At 38.5% G+C, this 20,496-nt stretch overlaps 2 protein-coding genes across 2 annotated transcripts in view; one reads left to right on the forward strand and one right to left on the reverse strand.

Annotated features, from left to right (window-relative positions):
• The window catches only part of snrka (SNF related kinase a), a 66,583-nt gene extending 59,003 nt beyond the window's left edge, over positions 1-7,580 (reverse strand). Inside the window, exons 1-2 of the mRNA XM_051721340.1 lie at positions 7,429-7,580; positions 1,683-2,401 (exon numbers count right to left, since the gene is read on the reverse strand). Of these exons, the coding sequence (XP_051577300.1) occupies positions 1,683-2,271 (589 nt within the window). The 5' untranslated portion in view covers positions 2,272-2,401; positions 7,429-7,580. The remainder of the gene's footprint in view (positions 1-1,682; positions 2,402-7,428) is intronic.
• A 3,257-nt stretch (positions 7,581-10,837) lies between these two features.
• LOC127454265 (protein O-linked-mannose beta-1,4-N-acetylglucosaminyltransferase 2) overlaps positions 10,838-20,496 on the forward strand; it is a 32,212-nt gene continuing 22,553 nt past the window's right edge. Inside the window, exon 1 of the mRNA XM_051721352.1 lies at positions 10,838-11,101. The gene's annotated coding sequence lies outside the window, so the exon portion shown is untranslated. The remainder of the gene's footprint in view (positions 11,102-20,496) is intronic.

Below are 20,496 nucleotides of genomic sequence, written 5' to 3' on the forward strand. Positions count from 1 at the left end.
CTTTTTGCACTACTCAGATTAGAAATGTGTACTGGTCGGCGCTGCACTGTCTCTCACTGTCTCTTACTGTGCCTATTGTCCTGTTTCCTTTTTAGTAATTATTGTACATGTTTGCACATGCACTTTATGTAGGAATGTGTAGGTCTTATTCAGTCTGTGTAGTCTCATGTGGTTCTGTGTTTGTCCTAAGCTGTTTTATGTAGCACCATGGTCCTGGAGGAACGTTGTCTCGTTTCTCTGTGTACTGTACTAACTGTATATGGTTGAATGACAATAAAAAAAACACTTGAACACTTGAATCAAACCTGAAGTCAAACAGTGACTAGCTAAACGAAATCGAGCAAGCGGGATCATAAAGCTTAAGATATGAGATGGCAAACAAGCACTCAAAGTGTAGTTTAACTTTTAAATGCCATTCACCTAGCGTTGCAGTCTCTAGTGGCCATACTGTCTGCGTCTTCTTGCCAAAGACCATGCCCAAATGCACTTACCCGCTTCTGCGTAACTTGGAACACAGAGTAGCAGGAAAGGAAATGGCAGCCTCCCCGTACATTCACGTGTGTTTACACATGTACAGGACGGTGATACACACAAGTTTGTGATTGGATTGGACTTGACAGTCGGGTAATGTTTGATCCTCAGTCGTTCGATGTGTGATGATCTGCAACCATTTAGTTGTGTGATACCTAGTATTTTTTTAAATCTACTCAGATATTTAGTCATGTATTGTAATCCACACTCAAAGATTCAGGAACAAACTTACTAAACAGTTTTACATAGAGATAATTCAAATGCCTATGTCACAGTTGTGGAGTGATGCTGTACAGTCCCAGCATAGTATGCTAGAATGTGGTACTTTGCTGCATCCGCCTCAACCTAGCAATCAAAACCAACTTGCATGATGAGAAATTTATGGGGGATGTTTAACCCGTTCTTTGATTTGCATAATTCATTTAGTAAATTGGATGCTATGCTAAATACAACACAGACAGCATAATCTTTGTGAATTTCCACCTCACTATCCTAACTTAGAAAATAAAAGATAACTATAAAAGGCTATGTGAGTTGATGGTGCAATAAAAGCAGAGGATGTCTTCCATGGAATATCTCTCTTTATAGGCCCGTTTGCATGCCCCGACATGCTCAATCCTCTACCACCACTTCCCCTTAGAAAAGGTCAGGCCTCAACCTGTAGCAACCTGCACACTTGCATTTGTTATATCGGTGAGTTAATTCGACAATGATGACAGGAATCCATGGCCTAATGATCCACAACTTGTGGCTGTCAAATGACTGATAAAAACTGCATTTTTAGTATCTATGGTTTGTTCTGGCATGTTGTCTAATGAAGAGGTTGAGCTGTGTTTTTGACAGCAGTATGAAGCTCAATACAATCAATACATAATCTTACTGAACAGCTGATCAGTCCTGTAGCATCAACGGTTTTTCCATTTTTAAGGGGGTTTCTTAAACCCAACACCCATTACAAAGGGTAAAATCACTGTAACGCATGGCCTCTTGTGGCTTAGTCCTTTTATAAACAGTTTTCCAAGCTCTGCAATAATGGTTTAAAAAGAAAAAGTGCTTGGTTAATACCTTGAATCTTCTGGTTTGCACTGTGGAGTCTGAATTACTGAGCTGAGTTACTATTACTCCATAGTTGCACAAGTATACACACTTACCCACAGCAGGTGCATCATACTCATCACCCAGTAGGATCTCTGGGGCAGAGTAAGCCAGTGATCCACAGCTGGTGGTCAGCTTCTTTCCAGGCTGAAACTTATTGCTGAAGCCAAAGTCGGTGAGCTTGACGAGGCCCTGCTTCTCAAAGAACACAACATTCTCTGGCTTCAGGTCGCGGTGAACCACGTGCAGCCGGTGACAGTACGAGATGGCGTGCACAATCTGGGCAAAATATTTCTTCGCCAGCTCCTCATTTAGTCCCTCCTCGTGTTTCATGATGTAATCAAACATATCGCCCCCGTCGCCGAGCTCCAGGATTAGGTACAGCTTGGTCTGTGTGTCAATGACCTCATAGAGCCGAACGATGTTGGGGTGCTGGACCAGTTTCATACAGCGGACTTCCTGGAAGAGGTGGCCGGTCGCAACCGTGTCGAGCTTGGTCTTGTCAATCACCTTGACTGCCACTTTCTCACCGGTGAAGACATGCCGCGCTAGTTTGACCACAGCAAAATGGCCGCGACCGAGCGTCTTGTCCAGGTCATACAGTCCGGCGATCTTACCGTCGTACCCGCGCTTGATTCCCGCCATGATTGCTCGTCCACCGGTGGGACAAAGGGGTGGACTGGCCCCTGGCGGAGGGGTGGGGCTTAAACCGGAGGTAAAATCCAGCTCACTTCAGCACATTTGCTGGTAATAGCAAACCCATGATGGCAGGTTCCTGTTAATCAGAGAGATACAAAATCAGTCATAAGGACATAATCAGCCATAAATCAATTATGTCACAATGTTTGTTTATTTTTTATATTGTTTGCAATTCCATGCATTCCATCAATAAATGAGGTCTTAAAACCACACACACACACACATATAGAGAGAGAGAGAGAGAGAGAGAGAGAGAGAGAGAGACTAGGGCTGCATGATAATGGTGAAAATGATGATCACAATTTTAATCACAATTATTATACACGATTATTCTGTCATTTGAGACGATACACGTAAACATCTATGGCTACGTATTGTAAGAGCATGCTCAAACGTGAAACTGGTCAGTGGCGAATTTCTGAAGACAGCGAGAAGGGTCAGTTGAATTGAAAATAGACTTCAAATGAGCTTGTGATTTTGTCTATCAACCGAAGACAGCCTATAATGAACAACAATTTGCAACTTTACATGGCTGATAATTTCAGCTTGCTAGCTCACTGATACCGCAGATGGTTATGCTTAATTAACCGTGTGAGGCAGAAACTGTGATCGTGGTTAAAATATGGTTATTTGTGCAGCCCAAATATAGGCTACACATTTTGTAATGTTTATATTTATCAAGTTTATTGCAGAGGGCTGTGCATAGAGTTAAAGATTGATCTTGGAATTTAAAGCTGATGTAATTTCTGCGACACTAGCGCCACCAAACTGAACTGCAAAAATAAGCAATGTTTTCAAAACTGCTTTCTGAATATGCCCCTTGTCTTCAAATGGTACTGAACCATTGGTTCAGTAACGTTGTTGGTCTGGGTCTAAGCGGGTAGCTCAAAAACAACACTGACACCCTTTTTTACACTGTTTACAGTTTTTTAGAAAATTAACCTTTGAATGGCTTACTTATACATTAGTTGTCTCTGCATATTAAGCTGTGATAGAATAAAGTATTTCAACACTGAAAAGTTATATAGGCCTACTTCAGCTTTATGAATCAATATCGTGATTGTTTAAATGAAGATCACGATTAATTATGAAATCTATATTTTTACCCAGCACTTGTAGATTACACTGAAAATCGGAATACTCCCATAATGCTAAGCTACACATTGGTTGCACTGCCGCAGGCCGTCAACATGGATCATTATAGATTTGTACTGATCTGCTCTTGTTAGTGAAAATTCAAAGCCACAGGTCTGGCTGGTAAGCTGGTGCTCCAGAGGAGAGGCTGCCTCCTAAAAGGGCTGATTCAATTTCAGTGGCATTAACTTCAGGCCAGCACTGAGAGCTACTATGAATTTCACATGTTCTTAACATCCTGTTTATTCTCCAAATCACCAAGAATACAATTGTCACTCGTCAGGAAGGGATGAAGAGTACAATGAATAAGCGTGCTAAACCACACATTTGAAAGAAAGACTATTATTATAAAGAAATCAATTTTTACATTATCTGAAGAAAATGTGAGAAGTGATTTAGAATTAGGTGCTAAATTTACTAATACTTTTGTTTAGGGCTTTGCTCAAATCCCTGAGCCTAAATATGAGCAAACGTGTGATGCTGTCCTTCATTTTATAATGGTGTGTTCATATGAAGCAGTAAACAAATTAAAGCCTGCTTCATTAACAATGAACCCAACAGGCCACTTCAACAGCTTTTGTTTGATAGAAAGAAATGTCCTTCTCTTTTCATCAAACAGAGCTTATTGCGTTTAAGAGGAGCTAGGATTAGTATGACTGTTCAGCCCATCGGCCTAATGATTATGTTGTCATCATAAACAGCTGATCATACAGATATTAATTCCTAAGCTCAAATTCAAATGTTGACAATTTATGAGGATGATATTAGCGTATGCATTTATAAAACATGGATTTCTTCCAAACAAGGGGGCCCAGATGCCTCAAACCCTGCTTTCCCAACCAAGGTGGGAAACCCAAAACAGCATTTCAGTTTTCAGCTTGGCCAACAGCGCAGCTTAAATAAACCATATCCCACTGTAATGCTTAATACTGTCTGGCCACCAATTACCAAGCAGCTGTAATGGATTCAAATGACCCCAGCTGCACAGCAAACCCTACCTTGAATATTCAATGCCAGAATACTGAAATCTGAATACATTTACAGTGCTTCGCTTTTGCAATTACACACCAGCAGCTCCACCTTTTTTTTGTGGAAAATTCCTGCTACACAAGCATGTGAGCCAACAATCTGCAAGTGAATGGCCATGAATGTCCTGTAACTATTGTATAATGTACAGTTTCTCTGATTACAAGGGTGAGGGCAAGGTTCAAGTCTGAGCCCTGTGCTTGAGTCATTCTCTAGGTTTAGCATCACTAGACCAAAGCATAGTTTGTTTTTACATATTAATGTCACTTTCTAACTACAAATTATAAGAAGACCATGCCAGATCTGTCCCTCACTGTTAGGCTCTAGGCCCAGTTTTACCTTTGAGGTTGCGTAACATGATTACAGTACACACTAGATCAAAGGAATGTGTTCCACACCTTAAACATTCCAGAGTGACTAAAAGGCCAAAGTAGCCTACTTGATTCTTCTGAATTCTGGATCGTGTCCAGTCAACTGTTATACTCTTTTGACCGTGAATGAATATGACAGTCAGAACCCGTCTACATAGGGGAGACTACAAGCTTAGCATAAAATAGCATAATGCCGCCCATAGACATTCAATGGGCGGTACACTGACGAGGAGACGAGAGGCCATTTTTTTAATTGACGTCTATGGAGGCAATAAACTGCTTTTGTGAGGAAACAGCTTATCACTTAATGAACTGACTGCCTGTCCTTTCAACATGTTTTACACTAAACAATACTTTGAGTGAACTATGTGTTTATTTTTCTACGATAAAATTGCTGTTTTATAAGAGAAGACATGGACTATTTAGCGACAGGTGGTGTCAATTTATGGCTCTCCCCTTTCATTGTATGGTTTCCGCAAACGGTGACTAAAGGCCAAAGTATACTTAGGGTGTGCGCGTTGCAGATCCCTCCACGCACAGTATGCGTTACGCAAATTGCGTCATCAAGACAGCCGCGCTGCTTGACCGCGCGCCGCCTAGATTTTCTTGACTCGTCTGTGCGTGTCGTCTGCGCATGTGCTGGCCATTGACTGTACTAAAAGAGTCATAAAGCAGTTGAAGCACGCATGCGTTGAACACGTTCCTATTCATTCGCGGTCAGGAAAGTATACTCACAAAGGCAACATGGCTGACCGAGCACGAGGCAATCTGGAACGTGCAAAAACAAAGTACCTGAGCCTTTAATGTAGCAACACACTAGTTGACCGTTACGCTCTCTCCTGTGGCAAAAGCGTGGAGGTTGTTGTCTCTGTGTAATAATAAAATAATAAATAAAAGGATCTCTGGTACAGTCAACGGAAGACACATGCAGCGACAATGCGCAGAGATGAGGACTGTCCGCGTGCATCCAGATTTTCAGTCCGTGCAGAATGTGCTGATGATAAAATTTGCATCATGCATACTGTGCATGGAGCAATCAGCAACCGAAGTATACTTCGGCCTTAAAAAGAGTGGGCATATTTTGACAAGGCTACACTACATTACTATAAACCTTTAAGAAACAATCCGGGTTTAACACAAGTTAACCTCAAATCGACAGAATTTTTGGCATAATGTTGGTTACCAAAAAATAAAATAAATATTTTGACTCGTCCCTCCTTTTCTCGAAAAAGAAAAGCAAAAAAAACGAGGTTACGGTAAGGCACTTACAATGGAAGTGAATGGGGACAATCTTTGGAGAGTTTAAAGGCAGAAATGTGATGCTTATAATTTTATAAATACAATTACATCAATTCTTTTGTTGAAACTTGTGTATTACTTGAGTTGTAAAGTTGCTTAAATTGTAGTTTTTGCAGTCATTGTAGGGTTTACACCGTTACGCAACGAAGTTGTAAAATTGGATATAATTTTACACATAAAAGGTTAGTAGATGATTTTATCACACTAAAATCACGTTAACACGCATATTGTTTATGTCTAGTGGCTATACTTTGGAAACAGTGAGTATTTTAACATTTACAGATTGGCCCCATTCACATCTATTATATGTGCGGAAGTGTAACCCCGATTGTTTTTTTGTTTTGTGTGTGGTTTTCTTTCATTTTTTTTTTTTAAGAAAATGAAAAACAAGTTGAATTTAATTTTTGGTAATCAACATTATGCCACAAATGCTGTCGATTAAGATTAACTTGTATTGAACCCGGAATATTCCTTTAAGGAAGTATTTTGAGCCAGATTTTCCTTTGAATTCTTTTGTACGCTTCTGCAATGTAGTATGAAAGGCACTGACTGAACCTCAAAAGCGAAGACTATATAACAGTGATGGCTTTCAGGAAACCATCAAGTTGACCAAAGTACACCTAGCAATGTTTATAGTGCCAGCAGACAGTAGCAAATAATAAATAATGTGATCACAATAGTGTTAATCTACAATACAACCTTTACTACTGACAGCTTTAAACCACAGTAACCAAGATCCACAATTCTAAGAAACACTAAAGTATGCAAAACCACATCCATCTGCATAACATGATGCTTTAATGAAGCTTCAAGACCAAACCAGACCAGTTTAAGTCCAACATCATGAGACATTCCCCTAGCATCAGTGCTCGCAAAACCACGTGCAAATAAGAGTGTGAGGATGAAATGGTGAAAAAAGGCATCTATAGTTTCCTCTGAGCCATCATATGAATACAAACAGAGAGCTGATATGCCCATGCATGACAGGCCTGATTTAGCCCTTAAGCTTCTTATGAGCCCCATACATCCATAGAGGAAGATGGTTTAATTAATAGCTAAATGGCTACACACTCCTAACACATCCCGTGATGATCAAATGCACTGAGACAAAGTCGATCCGAAGTCGATGCATCATAGAGCATGCATACTGCTGTCAGATCTGAACTAGACTAACGAAAGATGTTTAATGCACGTTTATTGTGTCTTAAAGCAGATGCTAGCCGGCTAACTATGTTAGCATTCTAACGCACTATCACTCAAAGCTTTGACTTACCGCTCGCTCCGGCGAACATTAAAACAACTTAAATCTCCTAAATGTTCCGACGGTTGTAGATCCAAAGACGCCGGAGGTAAAGGCCCGGCTGAGTGTGAGTGTGTAACGATGATGGTGGAAGTGCCACTCTCAGCGCTTTTCGCTCTCCGCCCTGAAACCAGTGAACTGCACGAAAACACTGGATGAGTCGGTCACACTCTTCATACTGCAATGAACATTATCATCAGCAGGGGGCGCAACACGGCACAAGACATTACAACAGTTCTCTGAAGGTCATTTTTTTTTTTAAACGTAACTTTTTAAAAAGTTATCTTTTTCCAAACTACACAAACACAATACTGCATCAAAAATAAAAATAAATAGATAGACACTTAAATAATAAATGCTTAAATAATAAATACATACATAAATAAAAAAATAAATAAATACAAATAATATGACGATTTTGGGGGGGGGGCGCGCCTCAATGAAGGCTTTTTGACATCGTTGTCCTAAGCTCAGGCAAATAACACTTTGTATAAGTATCTAAAACCACGAATGATGCATGAATACATTGGCACCGGGTGTTAATATGCATGTACATAAATTCAAATAATATGATAAGTATATAAATCATGCTACTGAGTATCCAAACACATGATTTGTATTTATTTTTCACCGATATTTGGCTAAAGAGCTGTTTGTCAACATCACATGACACATATTTGACCAATCGGTGTTCACTTTAACTGCCTGGAAATAGTGACTGGTTCAGACTTGTTTGTCTTTTCTAGGTCTGTTGGTGCATTTCTAATATTAAACAGCCGCATTCTTGTACGTCACTAGGATACTTTTATAGCGTGTAGAGGGCCATGCAATTCACCGAGCTTTGCATTCTCTGATAGCTTTCATTGTCTCGGCTAGGCTGATTCATATGAGCCATTTGACAGTTATTTTTATTCTGCCAGTTATTGCTCAATGCATAATTTTCCATGCTTTCTAAACACATGGGATTATGAAAGCATGCAGTAAATTGACTCCAAATGCAGTCAGGGATAACGCTTGCTTTTTATAGTTACCTCTCTCTTATCTTTTTATATGTTTGATGCCCCGCGTCCTCCTCACCGAGAAAACAGATTTTTTATATTAATTGAAACAACATCTTATTTCAGTGGGCAAGAACCTGCCCTTCATTGAAGTAGTAACTGCATATGGCATCGTTCTAGCTGAAAATACTACATCATCTATGGCACAATAAACTAAGACACTGCGATATGGCAACAGCAATGTTACGTGACAATAAATTTGACAGTGCTTAAAGGATTAGTTAATTGTTCATATCATCGGAGGGGGGTGGTTACTGGTGTAGAAAGACTAACTAAATTGTGCTCAACACAAAAAATGACCAAAACAGCAATTGCGAGTGGGGTGGCCAATGGGGTCACGGCCACCCCTGGCCACCCCCTAGCTCCGCCACTGCATCCCAGATGTGTATGGTTTTCTTTCTTCTGTGAAACACAAATGAAGATTTTCAGAAGAATATCTCCGCTCTGTAGGTCCATACAATGCAAGTGAATGGTGATCAAAACTTTGAAGTTCCAAAAATCATATAAAGGCAACATAAAAGTAATCTATGCAACTCCAGTGGTTAAATCCATGTGTTCAGAAGTGATATGATAGGCGTGGGTGAGAAACAGATCAATATTTAAGTCCTTTATGACTATAAATCTCCACTTTCACATTCTTTTTCTTTTGTTTTTGGCGATTCACATTCTTTGTGCATATCGCCACCTACTGGGCAGGGAGGAGAATTTATAGTTAAAAAAAAGACTTCAATATTGATCTGTTTCTTACCCACACCTATCATATCACTTCAGAAGACATAGATTACTTTTATGCTGCCTAAATGTGCATTTTGGAGCTTCAAAGTTTTGGTCACCATTCACTTGCATTGTATGGACATACAGAGCGGAGATATTCTTCTAAAAATCTTTATTTGTGTTCTGCAGAAGAAAGAAAGTAATACATCTGGGATGGCATGAGTAAATGATGAGAATATTCATTGTTGGGTGAACTATCCCTTTAAGCACTGTCAAATTTAGTGTCACGTCACATTATTGTTGCCAAATCTCAGTGACTTAGTTTATTGTGCCATAGATAATGTAGTATTATCAACTATAACAGTGCCATATTTAGTTACTTCAAACATTTTCATTGTTGGGTGAACTATCCCTTTAAGGGATACAGATTGCAGTTGCAGAGCAGCTATGAAGATTAATAAAGGCCCAGAAAATAGTTTGGAAATATATAGAACTACATTGGCTTTCATCAGAGATATGTTAAAACATTGAGTAAGATGCAATCCAATGCCACATGAACACAGAGAATATGAGCATTGAAATTACCATTAGTTTCTTTGAAAGAAGCAAGAAATCACAAAGAATATATGTTAAATCCATCATTTATTGTCCAATTTCACTTTCATAACGTTAAAAAGAATGGCTTTTAAATGTTTCGACTTCCATCTAGTGGTCATTTGTGGTACTGGAAGGTTTCCCTCCAAATAAATGTCGATCAAACTCATGATGATGTATGAAAGCATATGCATACAGAGGAACAGACAAGTCATGAGAGTGGTTAAAAAATAGAAATGTGCTGGTTTAATCTCTGAACACTTTTTCAATAATGAGTGCTTTTCCTTAATGTACTCTAGATGGCGATGTATTACCGCTTTATTTATGATCACCTTCGATTCAAGATGAATGAGTGATCTGCGATTGCAAGTGGTAGGCTTGGTCAGGTCACACCATTGTGAAAATGTATTTCCACTTGCATTTTGGGTACAGTACAGGTATGCAGCCCTATGTGTTCGCTCATCTGGTTGCTACTGAAAAGATGAATGTCTTCTGTTAATCATAGTTTAATCTCCCACACAGGTTTCTGTTTCAATATCAACTTACAATATAACATTTCAACAACACGCCAAGCTTCATCTGTAAGTTACCTTTACATACTTTAACATACACACTTTAACCAAGTTGATGTCGTTAAGTTACTCTCCTACAGTGATCAATTAGCATATATCTACATACAAAGCCACTGTTTCACCTTTTACTCTTATAATGGTTGTGTAATAATATTTACCGTGTTAGTGAGTGATATATCATTGTATTTCTGTCTGCATTTACCATTTTAACATTTCACCATTTATATTTATGATTAAAATGAGCTAAAATTGTCTAGAAAAAGGGTCTGATATCATTTGATTTTATTTCATTTCATTCCTGTGTGCTCTCAAATGGGGTTCTCAAATATGCTGCGATGTTCTCGCGATAGGTCACGACTGTACACGTCAGAGTGATTAGCGTCGATAAGATCTCGCGAGGTTTTCTCGTCTGCGCTCTGTCATCGCTGTGGGTGGAGACTTCTCCTGCAGCTGGGTAAATGTTCGCAGGATACGCGCGATCGAGTCGAATTTGCGCCACATAACGGTGCAATTAAAGCGTGATTATATCAGTTAATCACAGTGGTGAATGAAAACGTCGCGGATTAAGCGCGATAACCCTGGAAACGCTGCATTTGTTCGCTGCAAAGTTGTAAATGATCATTGGCACTGGTTTGCTGGAGCTGCTGTTGAAACATTGGATCCGCAGTGAATGTACATCAGCTCGTCTTGTTTCACCTTTTACCACAGGTATGATATTCGTTTGCTTTTTGCAAGGTGTTTGTGATGCATCAGTGTCTGTAGGGTTTGAGAAACTTGCTGCAGAAAGTTTTTTTTTTTCTTTTTTTTTTCTTTTTTTTTTTCTTCCTCCTCTCACCAGCTGTCCTCGTGAAAAGGTAGATGCTCTCTTCTTCTGGACTTCTGTATGATGTCAGATCACCCACACAATCTGTACTCTAGCAATATCAAACCATACATCATATCGTGATTTGGTCACTTTCCTAAAACATAAGAAATCCATTGCATCAGAGAAATAACTGAAAAGTGTCTAATATTATTTGCTACCTGTTGGGTTGCAGGGAGCATTTAGATGGTTCATAAGCCACATATTGCATACTTTTATTTCTGCATTTATAAGAGTGTTATTATTCTACTTATGTGCATAAAACACAAGGTCAGTATTATTTCAGCTTGTCATTGCTAGACAGTTGTATAGAGCTGACACCAGAAATACAAGAAGATGCAGAACCAAAGGACAATTCTGGACCAGAACATTGGATGTGATGCTGCCACTGTTATGAATAATAAGACCGGAAGTGTAATGCCCATACATACTGCACATACTGCACATGCCCACTCAGATTTTTGAGCTAAGTGGATTTTAAACGGAATGTCCAGAAAAAAACAATTCATATCTTTGAAAATTAAGATGCACAAAAATGTTTTAGTCTATAACAATGTGGCAGAAATCAAACATTCACATGTCTAAATTTGGTTAGTCTTTTACACTAAACAAAAATGGTACAACTAGACTATCCCGTTTTATGCCCCTACATAGAACTACCAAGTAGTTAAAAAGGGGTTTGTCCCATTGGGCATTTCTTATCTTGTCTAGACCACCAAGTTAGCCAGAACTGCTACTGGTATCCCCTAAAAAAAATAAAATAAAAAAAAAATTAAAAAAAGGAAATGGTGCAAGACGACCCAGGAATAGACTATTGCATAAACTTGAAAAAAAGCCTGCCTGCTTTGAATGCTGTGACTGGAAGGTGCATGGAAAGTTGATCTAGGTTTTGTATTAAAGGAATAGTTCACCCAAAAATGAAAATTCTCTCATTATTCACTTACCCTGATGCCATCCCAGATGGGTATGTCTGTCTTTCTTCAGCAGAACACAAATTAAGATTTTTAGAAGAAGATAGAACTCCGTAAGGTCCTTATAATGGAAGTACATGGGGGCCAGCACTTTGACAGTCCAAAAGTCATATTTTGGCAGCATAAAAGTAATCCACACGACCCTAGTCGATCAATAACCATTGATAACCAACTAAATTTCACAGACTACATCTCAAAGACAGCATGATCATGTAGATTTACACTCTACAATATCAGGAAGATAAAACCCTTCTTCTCTGAACATGCCACACAACTGCTTGTCCAGTCACTTGTCATAACTAGACTGGACTACTGTAACGCTCTCATTGCAGGCCTCTCTGCATGTGCAATTAGACCCCTGCAAATGATCCAGAATGCAGCAGCACGTCTGGTCTTTAATGAACCAAAGAGAGCACGTTACACCACTCCTTGTCTCTGTTCACTGGCTGCCGGTTGATGCACGTATCAAGTTCAAGGCTCTGATGCTGGCATACAAAACTGTCACTGGGTCTGCTCCAGCATACCTAAAATCATCTCTGCAGAGCTACATTCCCACCAGAAGCCTGCGATCGGCTAAGGAACGTCGCCTTGTTGTACCAACACAAAGAGGCACCAAAACACTTTCCCGGACTTTCAGCTTCATCATACCACGTTGGTGGAACGATCTTCCCAACTCCATCCTTGAAGCTGACTCAGTTTCTGTCTTCAAAAAACAACTTAAAACATCTTTTCCACAAGTACTTAACCAGTCACTAAAATATATATTGTTGCACTTTAATCTGTCTTGAATACTACTATTCTGATGCTAGTGAAACTTTGTAATACAGCACTTTTCGTACTACTGTCTCCTAAAGATGAATCGCTTGTGGTGTATTATTCCTCTTTTGTAAGTCACTTTGGATATAAGTGTCTGCCAAATGAATAAATGTAAATATAAATGTCTTCTGAAGCGAATTGATAGGTTTATGTAAGAATTCAATAATTAAAATGGTTTTAACTTTAAATCAGTGCTTCCAACCATGGTTCTGATGCTGTTTAAAATGGCAGAACTCTCACGTGACGTTCCTTCTTCTGTCGTAAATAAACGTGCTTCCAAATTCTAGCGTGAACTCACCGACGTGTTTACGTCATGCTTCGCGTCAGCTGCTGGCAGCAAACGCTTTTTAAAAGTTAATAACGTTTTAATTATTGATTTATTTTTTTACACAAACATATCGATTTGCTTCAGAAGACATTCATTGATCGACTGGAGTCACATGGATTACTTTTATGCTATCTAAATATGACTTTTGGACCTTCAAAGTGCTGGCACCCATGTACTTCCATTATAAGGACCTGGTAGAGCTCTAACTTCTTCTAAAAATCTTCATTTGTGCTCTGCTGAAGAGAGACAGACATACACATCTGGGATGGCATCAGGGTAAGTGAATAATGAGAAAATTTTCATTTTTGGATGAACTATTCCTTTAAGTTAGAACATGCTTTTTTTTTCTCCAGGCAGTCTGGCTAAGCAGCCTGACTGACAGTTACACTCTTTGTCAAGAACCAGGGGCCTGATGTATAAAAATTGCGTACACACATTTCAATGCCCATTTTGCGTGTACGCAATTTTCAAAGCACACTTCTGAATTTATAAAATAAATAAACTTAACGTAAGAGTAAAAATGTGCGCACCCGTCCACTCACTCTTGACTGTGCATACAATCAAATATCGGTATATCACCATACTTTTTCTCACAGTATTGTATTGATACTTAAAATCAATGTAATGATATTTCTATTGAAAGGTTTGTGTATTTATATCATGTTCAGCATTTCAGTAAAGAAATAGGTCATCTAAATAAGTGCAAACTCTGAAAGCGGTGTTCCTCAGTGCATTTAGAGATGCTTCTATGAGGAGCGAGTGAGATGGAAACCGAGCCTGTTTCTCTCGCTGACTCACTTGGTCTCTCTCACTCGTATGGCTCTTGGGCTGGGCAAAAATATTGATTTTCCGCTTAAAGGAATAGTTCACCCAAACATAAAAATTCTCTCATCATTTGCTCATCCTCATGCCATCCCAGATGTGTATGACTTTCTTTGTTCTGCTGAACACAAACTAAGATTTTAAGAATATCTCAGCTCTGTTGGTCCATACAATGCAAGTGAATGGTGACCAGAACTTTGAAGCTCCAAAAAGCAAATAAAGGCAGCATAAAAGTAATCCGTATGACTTGATATGAAAGGTGTGGATGAGAAACAAATCAATATTTAAGGTCCTCCTTACTATAGTTCTGACATGCACGAAGAATGCAAATTGCCTAAAACAAAAGAAGAATGTGAAAATGAAAGTGGAGATTGATAGTAAAAAAGGACTTAAATATTGATCTTTCTCACCCACACCTATCATAATTCTTCTGAATTAATTATACTAACTAATTCACATTAGGGGTTTCTGCCTGTTAGGTGCATAATCTTGTCAGTTTATACAAAATAAGTTGTTTAGTTCCTGGTATTATTGTAAATGACTCCTCAGTGCACACTTTTCCAAAGAAAATAAGTGTTTTCCTCCAATCTTTCATCAAAATGTAATAATAGCTTTGCTTGGCCTCTGAAACAACTTTGCTTTTTGGCTGCCATCACCAAGCCCTTTTATTTTTCAACACCTTCCCTCCAACCACTTGGCTATATTCTGTCATTTTTTAATGATCAGTTCCCAACAGATAAAATCAAATCATGTCATACCTTAATTTTCTTCTAAATATCCTGTTTTACACATTGTGTTACAGAAGTAAAATGGTTTGTGAATGCTGTGTTGACTATAAATCTCTGCTCGCACTGTATCCGAGGGCCAGTGTTGGGTTGATTACTTCTTAAATGTAATGTGGTAATGATTACAAATTTTACAATTCAAATTGATAAGTAACATAATCTTTTAAATTACACTTTTTAGGTGATCTAATCCGATTATTACGGGCACCGCTTTTAAAGTCCAGACAGATAGATGTAATTCTCATGTAATCCATACAAAGTAGCTGTAATCTGATTGCCAATATTTTAAAATCTATTGTAATTAAACACAATTGATTTGTGTAATCTGAATATGTAATCCATGTACATGAAGTACTTTACCTCTCAACACTGCAGACAGACATTTAGGCATAAAAAGGAACATAGACTCCTTTCAAAATTTTAACGCATTTAGTTACTCCAAAAAAATAATGAATGTTCTCTTGTCATCAAAGAGCATCAGCTAAGGAAATTCCGATTAGTCTTACTATATTTATGTTGGAACCAATATCTCTATCACACAAGCCAGTGGGGAAAAACACTAGCCTCCATTCTAGGCACACTCGTATATATATATTCTGCTTTTTTGTTTTACTCCCTGTCCTTCTCCTGCTCCAGTGTTTTGTAATTTCGCTGTCCTCAACATAGCTCTGCAGTGTTTCGTACAGTCTTTTTTCCCAGGAGGAAGCTGACATTGTTTCCTGTAACCCCCGCTGAAAAGCTCTTTCAGACCCATTCTTCATCTGAACAGAGGGGCGCTGAAGACGTCTGCCTGCTTCAGTGCTCTCTGTATCTATCAGCATGACATTTATTAAGGTTAAAAACTCTTGGTGGATACAGGAACATACTTCACATAGTAAGGTCAAGAAAGATGGATATTGTGTGGACAACATAATTAGCAGGAGCAGTTGTTATTGTCTAATAAAAGCTAAAAATGTGTTATATTCTCAATGCTAAAATACTTTCTCTTGTTTAATATGCAGAGACGGCTGTAAGACAGCTAAGCCAAAAATTTTACACACTGTGGATTTGTGGTGCAATTAGTACATTGCTGTTTGTTTGAGCATCCAAACATAGTGACATTGGCTCGACCAATGGTGTTAGTTTGGATCTGTTTGTATAACCAATGGATAACGGGCGCAACAAAAGAGCGCAACAGTGTGGTTCCGGAAGAAAAAATCCCATTCCTTTTTTTTTTTTTTCATAGGGGAATTGATTATTAGCGATAACTTATGAACCTTTAAGAACAGACCTACTGTAAGCTATAAAGAGTTTGTTAAATGCTAGTATATGCTTCTGCTGAAGCCATCAGTCCACTTTCTTACAACTTTTAATGGCAGATTTCCTGAAATAACTACACTATCCATAATTCTGATCCACAAAACACAGAATCCCAGCAAAAGAGCTCAGCAGTGTCCGCCCACTTCCATTATGCGCTACGAATTATGCGGCCGATTCGGTCCGTTACAGTGTTTCAACAGCAGCTCCAGCAAACCAGTGCCAATTATTATTTACAACTTTGCAGCAAACAAATGCAGCGTTTCCAGGGTTATCGCGCTTAATACGTGACGTTTTCATTCACCACTGTGATAAACTGATATAATTTCGCTTTGATTGTACCGTTATGTGGCGCAAATTCGACTCGGTCGCTTATTTAGTTACATCATTCACAATGCTTCATGGGTTTGTTGTTCATTCCCTCATTAAAGGGATAGTTCACTCAAAAATGAAAATTCTCAAATCATTTGCTCACCCTCATGCCATCCCAGATGTGTTTGACTTTTTTTCTTCTGCTGATTTTTAGAAGAATATTTCAGCTCTGTAGGTCCATACAATGCAGCTGAAAGGTGACCAAAATGTTGAAGCTCCAAAAAGCACATAAAGGCAGCATAAAAGTAATCCATATGACTGCAATGGTCTAATGCATGTCTTCAAATGTGATATGATATTTCTGGTTGAGAAATAGATCAATATTTAAGTCCTTTTTTACTATAAATTCTCCTCCCTTCCTAGTAGGTGGTGATATGCACAAAGTATGTGAATCTCCAAAACAAAAAATTAAGAATGGGAAAGTGAATGTGAATATTTAGTAAAAAAATGAGGATCTAAAAAACCAATACAAAATAAGATAATTATTCTTTTTCCATGTTACAAAACAAATTATTCTGATGATAGTTGCATGCAACACTTTCCACAGTTCATCGGCCAGACAGCTATATGAATATAGTGAGTCACAGATCAGACCACTTTATACACAAATGTTCAATTAAAAATAAAAAAAAAGGACTTAAATATTGATCTGTTTCTCACCCACACCTATCATACCGCTTCTAAAGACATGGATTAAACCACTGGAGTCGTATGGATTACTTTTATGCTGCCTTTATGTGCTTTAGGAGCTTCAAAATTTTGGTTACCATTCACTTGCAATGTATGGACCTACAGAGCTGAAATATTCTTCTGAAAATCTTCATTTGTGTTCTGCAGAAGAAAGACAGTCATACACATCTGGGATGGCATGAGGGTGAGTAAATGATGAGAGAATTTTCAATTTTGGGTGAACTATCCCTTTAAAGACATTAAGAAAGTCTTGTCTTTTTATCCAATTTCAAATACTTTTTTTGGTTAAAATCAAAGTTTTTAATGTTGTGATTAACCTTGGAGCTAGTTGGTTTGGTTCATGAATTAGAATGCTTATAAAGGATTTTATGAAATCTCTTTGGAAAACAATTATGGGGGAAAATACTTCTGAAACCAGGTTGACTGAAAAAGTGGGCGGGCACTGTTGCGCTTTATTGTTGTAATTCTGATTGATGAAGATAAATTGGAACAAAAATTCCACACTACAGTTTGAAGCATTAGGAGCTTGAAAAAGGATTCATGAATAATTAGTGTTGTTCTTTTTTCAAAATGAGTAGATTAGATTAAATTGTACCCTTTAAACTCTGTAATGCCAAAGATGATTGTTTTACTAACAGTTTCTTGTTATATCTGACATCCCTGTGCACTCAGTAGAAGATGCAGATCAGATCTGTCATCAGCAATACATACAGAATTGTGAAATGAAGTCCAAGTTGGTTCATTCAACCCTACAAATAAAACAATTTAGCAGGAGAGGCAGAAAGGACAATCGGGTAGGCGATGCGGAGAGGCATAATGATTGTGTTTCTTCAGCCTGAGAGTTTCTGTCATGGGCAGGGAGCCGAGCAGGGAATCTCCTTGGCTATCCTGAAGGGACTCGTCGGAGAAGAAAGCCACTGAAAAACTGAGAGCGGTGTCTTTCCAGGAGCCTTATTAAAATGCATTAGAAGCACTAGGCTGCCTTCCCCCATCATCGTGGTGCTTATCATCCACATAGCAAACAGCCCAGCTGTACACAAGGGAGCTGGGCAAGCTCCATCAGCCAGGCACATATCCTACTCTTACATTCATAGACCCAGCCTCTCGGAAAACCATCTCTTGCATGATGTCACCCTCAGCTTTCACTCTTCATATGTATTGAATTGAGAATGTTTCAAGGACATGAGCTCTGCTCTTGCTCTCTGAGCGATTTAGATCTGGACAGCTCAGATAGACTGAGGCTCTTTGGTACCCTGAGTCTTTACTCTCTCCAGCATATTAGTGCAAATAAACTCACAACTTTGTCTCTTTAATGTGTTTGCAAATCGCTTCACCAAACAAATCAGTTTTAAAAACCTTTTTCCCCCATGGTAAGAGCTCGGAACGTTAATATGCGTAAATGTCCTAGGTTTAGCGTGGATGTTTTATTTCTTTTTTGTTGCGGTGAATAAACCTCCCGTAACCAGATCCATATCACACTGCGATACATGCAAGTAGTGTAACATCTTCCCACTGTGTTTCACCATCAGTTTTGCTCATAGCATTAGTAAACACATGCAAGATCTGAGCATTAGAAAAGCATTGAAGCATGAGAAGCACGTGTGCTCACACACATAAGAGCAGATTCACAATTGCATGCTCAGCTAGCAGAAGGACTTGTGCCGCAGCCCAACAGGAACAAATGAACCGTATCAGCTGCTAGTACAAGTATTGGTCATTTGGCTGAGTTAAATGGTCATTTGTAATATTTGTCATTGGGAGTCATATCCAGAAACAGAATGTTGAATATTTAATATTTAATTTCAATAAGAAAGTGGCAAATGTACAGTAGTAGGTCAGCTGGGTAGGCAAGCATACTGAAAATGTCCATACTGTGCGCAGCATACATACTGAATACTAGTGATGGCCATTTTCAAGTAATTTTGTAGTCGAGGACCCTAACCCACACAAAAACGAGTAATCAATTGCTCATTAATTAAAATGCAAGTTAAAAATAATGTTCATGAAATGTATATTTTGTTTTATACACAAACGTTACAGTTTCAAAATAAGGTAACTATGCTTTTTGGAAAAAAAAAAAAATGAACAATATACATCATAAAGATTAAAATATCAGTAAAAAAACATTTGCATTCACCCGGAGCTTACATAGAAACCAGTACTGATGGCATTAGGGTAACGCACACATAAAGTCCACATAAGGCTACAAAAAGGCTATCGCATTTTTATAATTTCACATTTTATTATTCAGAAAAACAAGTTTTCAAAGTTTTTATAAAATGCGCTTTGTCTGTGTTCAGATATTTAACACACATACATACTGATCTGATAAGCTTCAGAGTTTCTCGTACCACTTTGCGCTTTCTTTCCCTCATAAAAGCAGATCCTTGTTAGTTTGCATGATTCCAAACAAGAATGGAATACAAATAGAGTAGAATTCAATAAGTCAAAATATTACAAGGATTTCCAGACTTGGCTTTGCTTGAAAGCACACAAAAGATGCCATCATGTCTCCTTGTCTCATCCAACACCCGACAACAAACATCCATAGCGCCCCCCAGTGTACTCAATTGTAACTGCGTGATATGGTGATAATTCAGCGTTGCCCACGGCAGGCAGATGTGCAAAGGAAAATCAATTAACGATATCCAAGTAATATTTTTAATTGTCAACTAGCTGGTGCAGAAAGAGTACTCAAATACTCGTGCACATCCCTACTAAATACTGCAGAAATAGTACGAGCAGTATGTAAGTGAGCGATTCCCAATATACTGTAGCTTTAATGGGATAGTTTTTCATGTTGTACCAAACCTATATGACTTTCGTTCTTCCGTGGAATACAAAAGGACGTGTTATGGAGTAGGGACTGACATCCTCAGTCACCGTTTGCTTTCATTGTATGAAAAAAACAAGGCAAGATGGAGGGAAAGTTCATATTACTATGAGCAGTTTCACTCTTCTGTTTGATTTCTCTCTGCCCACATAAAGGGATATTATTAAATAATGAAAGAAAAATTCATGGAAATCTGTGTCATATGGTGATAATTGTTCATCTTGTTCAGGATTTAAAAATCTGGGTCCCTTCGTATGCTGCTTAATACATCTGAGGTGATAAGACGGATTCCAGAACTTCTAATCGTCATAATTCCTCTAGCTAATTC

This window comes from Myxocyprinus asiaticus, chromosome 16, assembly GCF_019703515.2.
Source record: "Myxocyprinus asiaticus isolate MX2 ecotype Aquarium Trade chromosome 16, UBuf_Myxa_2, whole genome shotgun sequence".
Classification (NCBI taxonomy): domain Eukaryota; kingdom Metazoa; phylum Chordata; class Actinopteri; order Cypriniformes; family Catostomidae; genus Myxocyprinus; species Myxocyprinus asiaticus.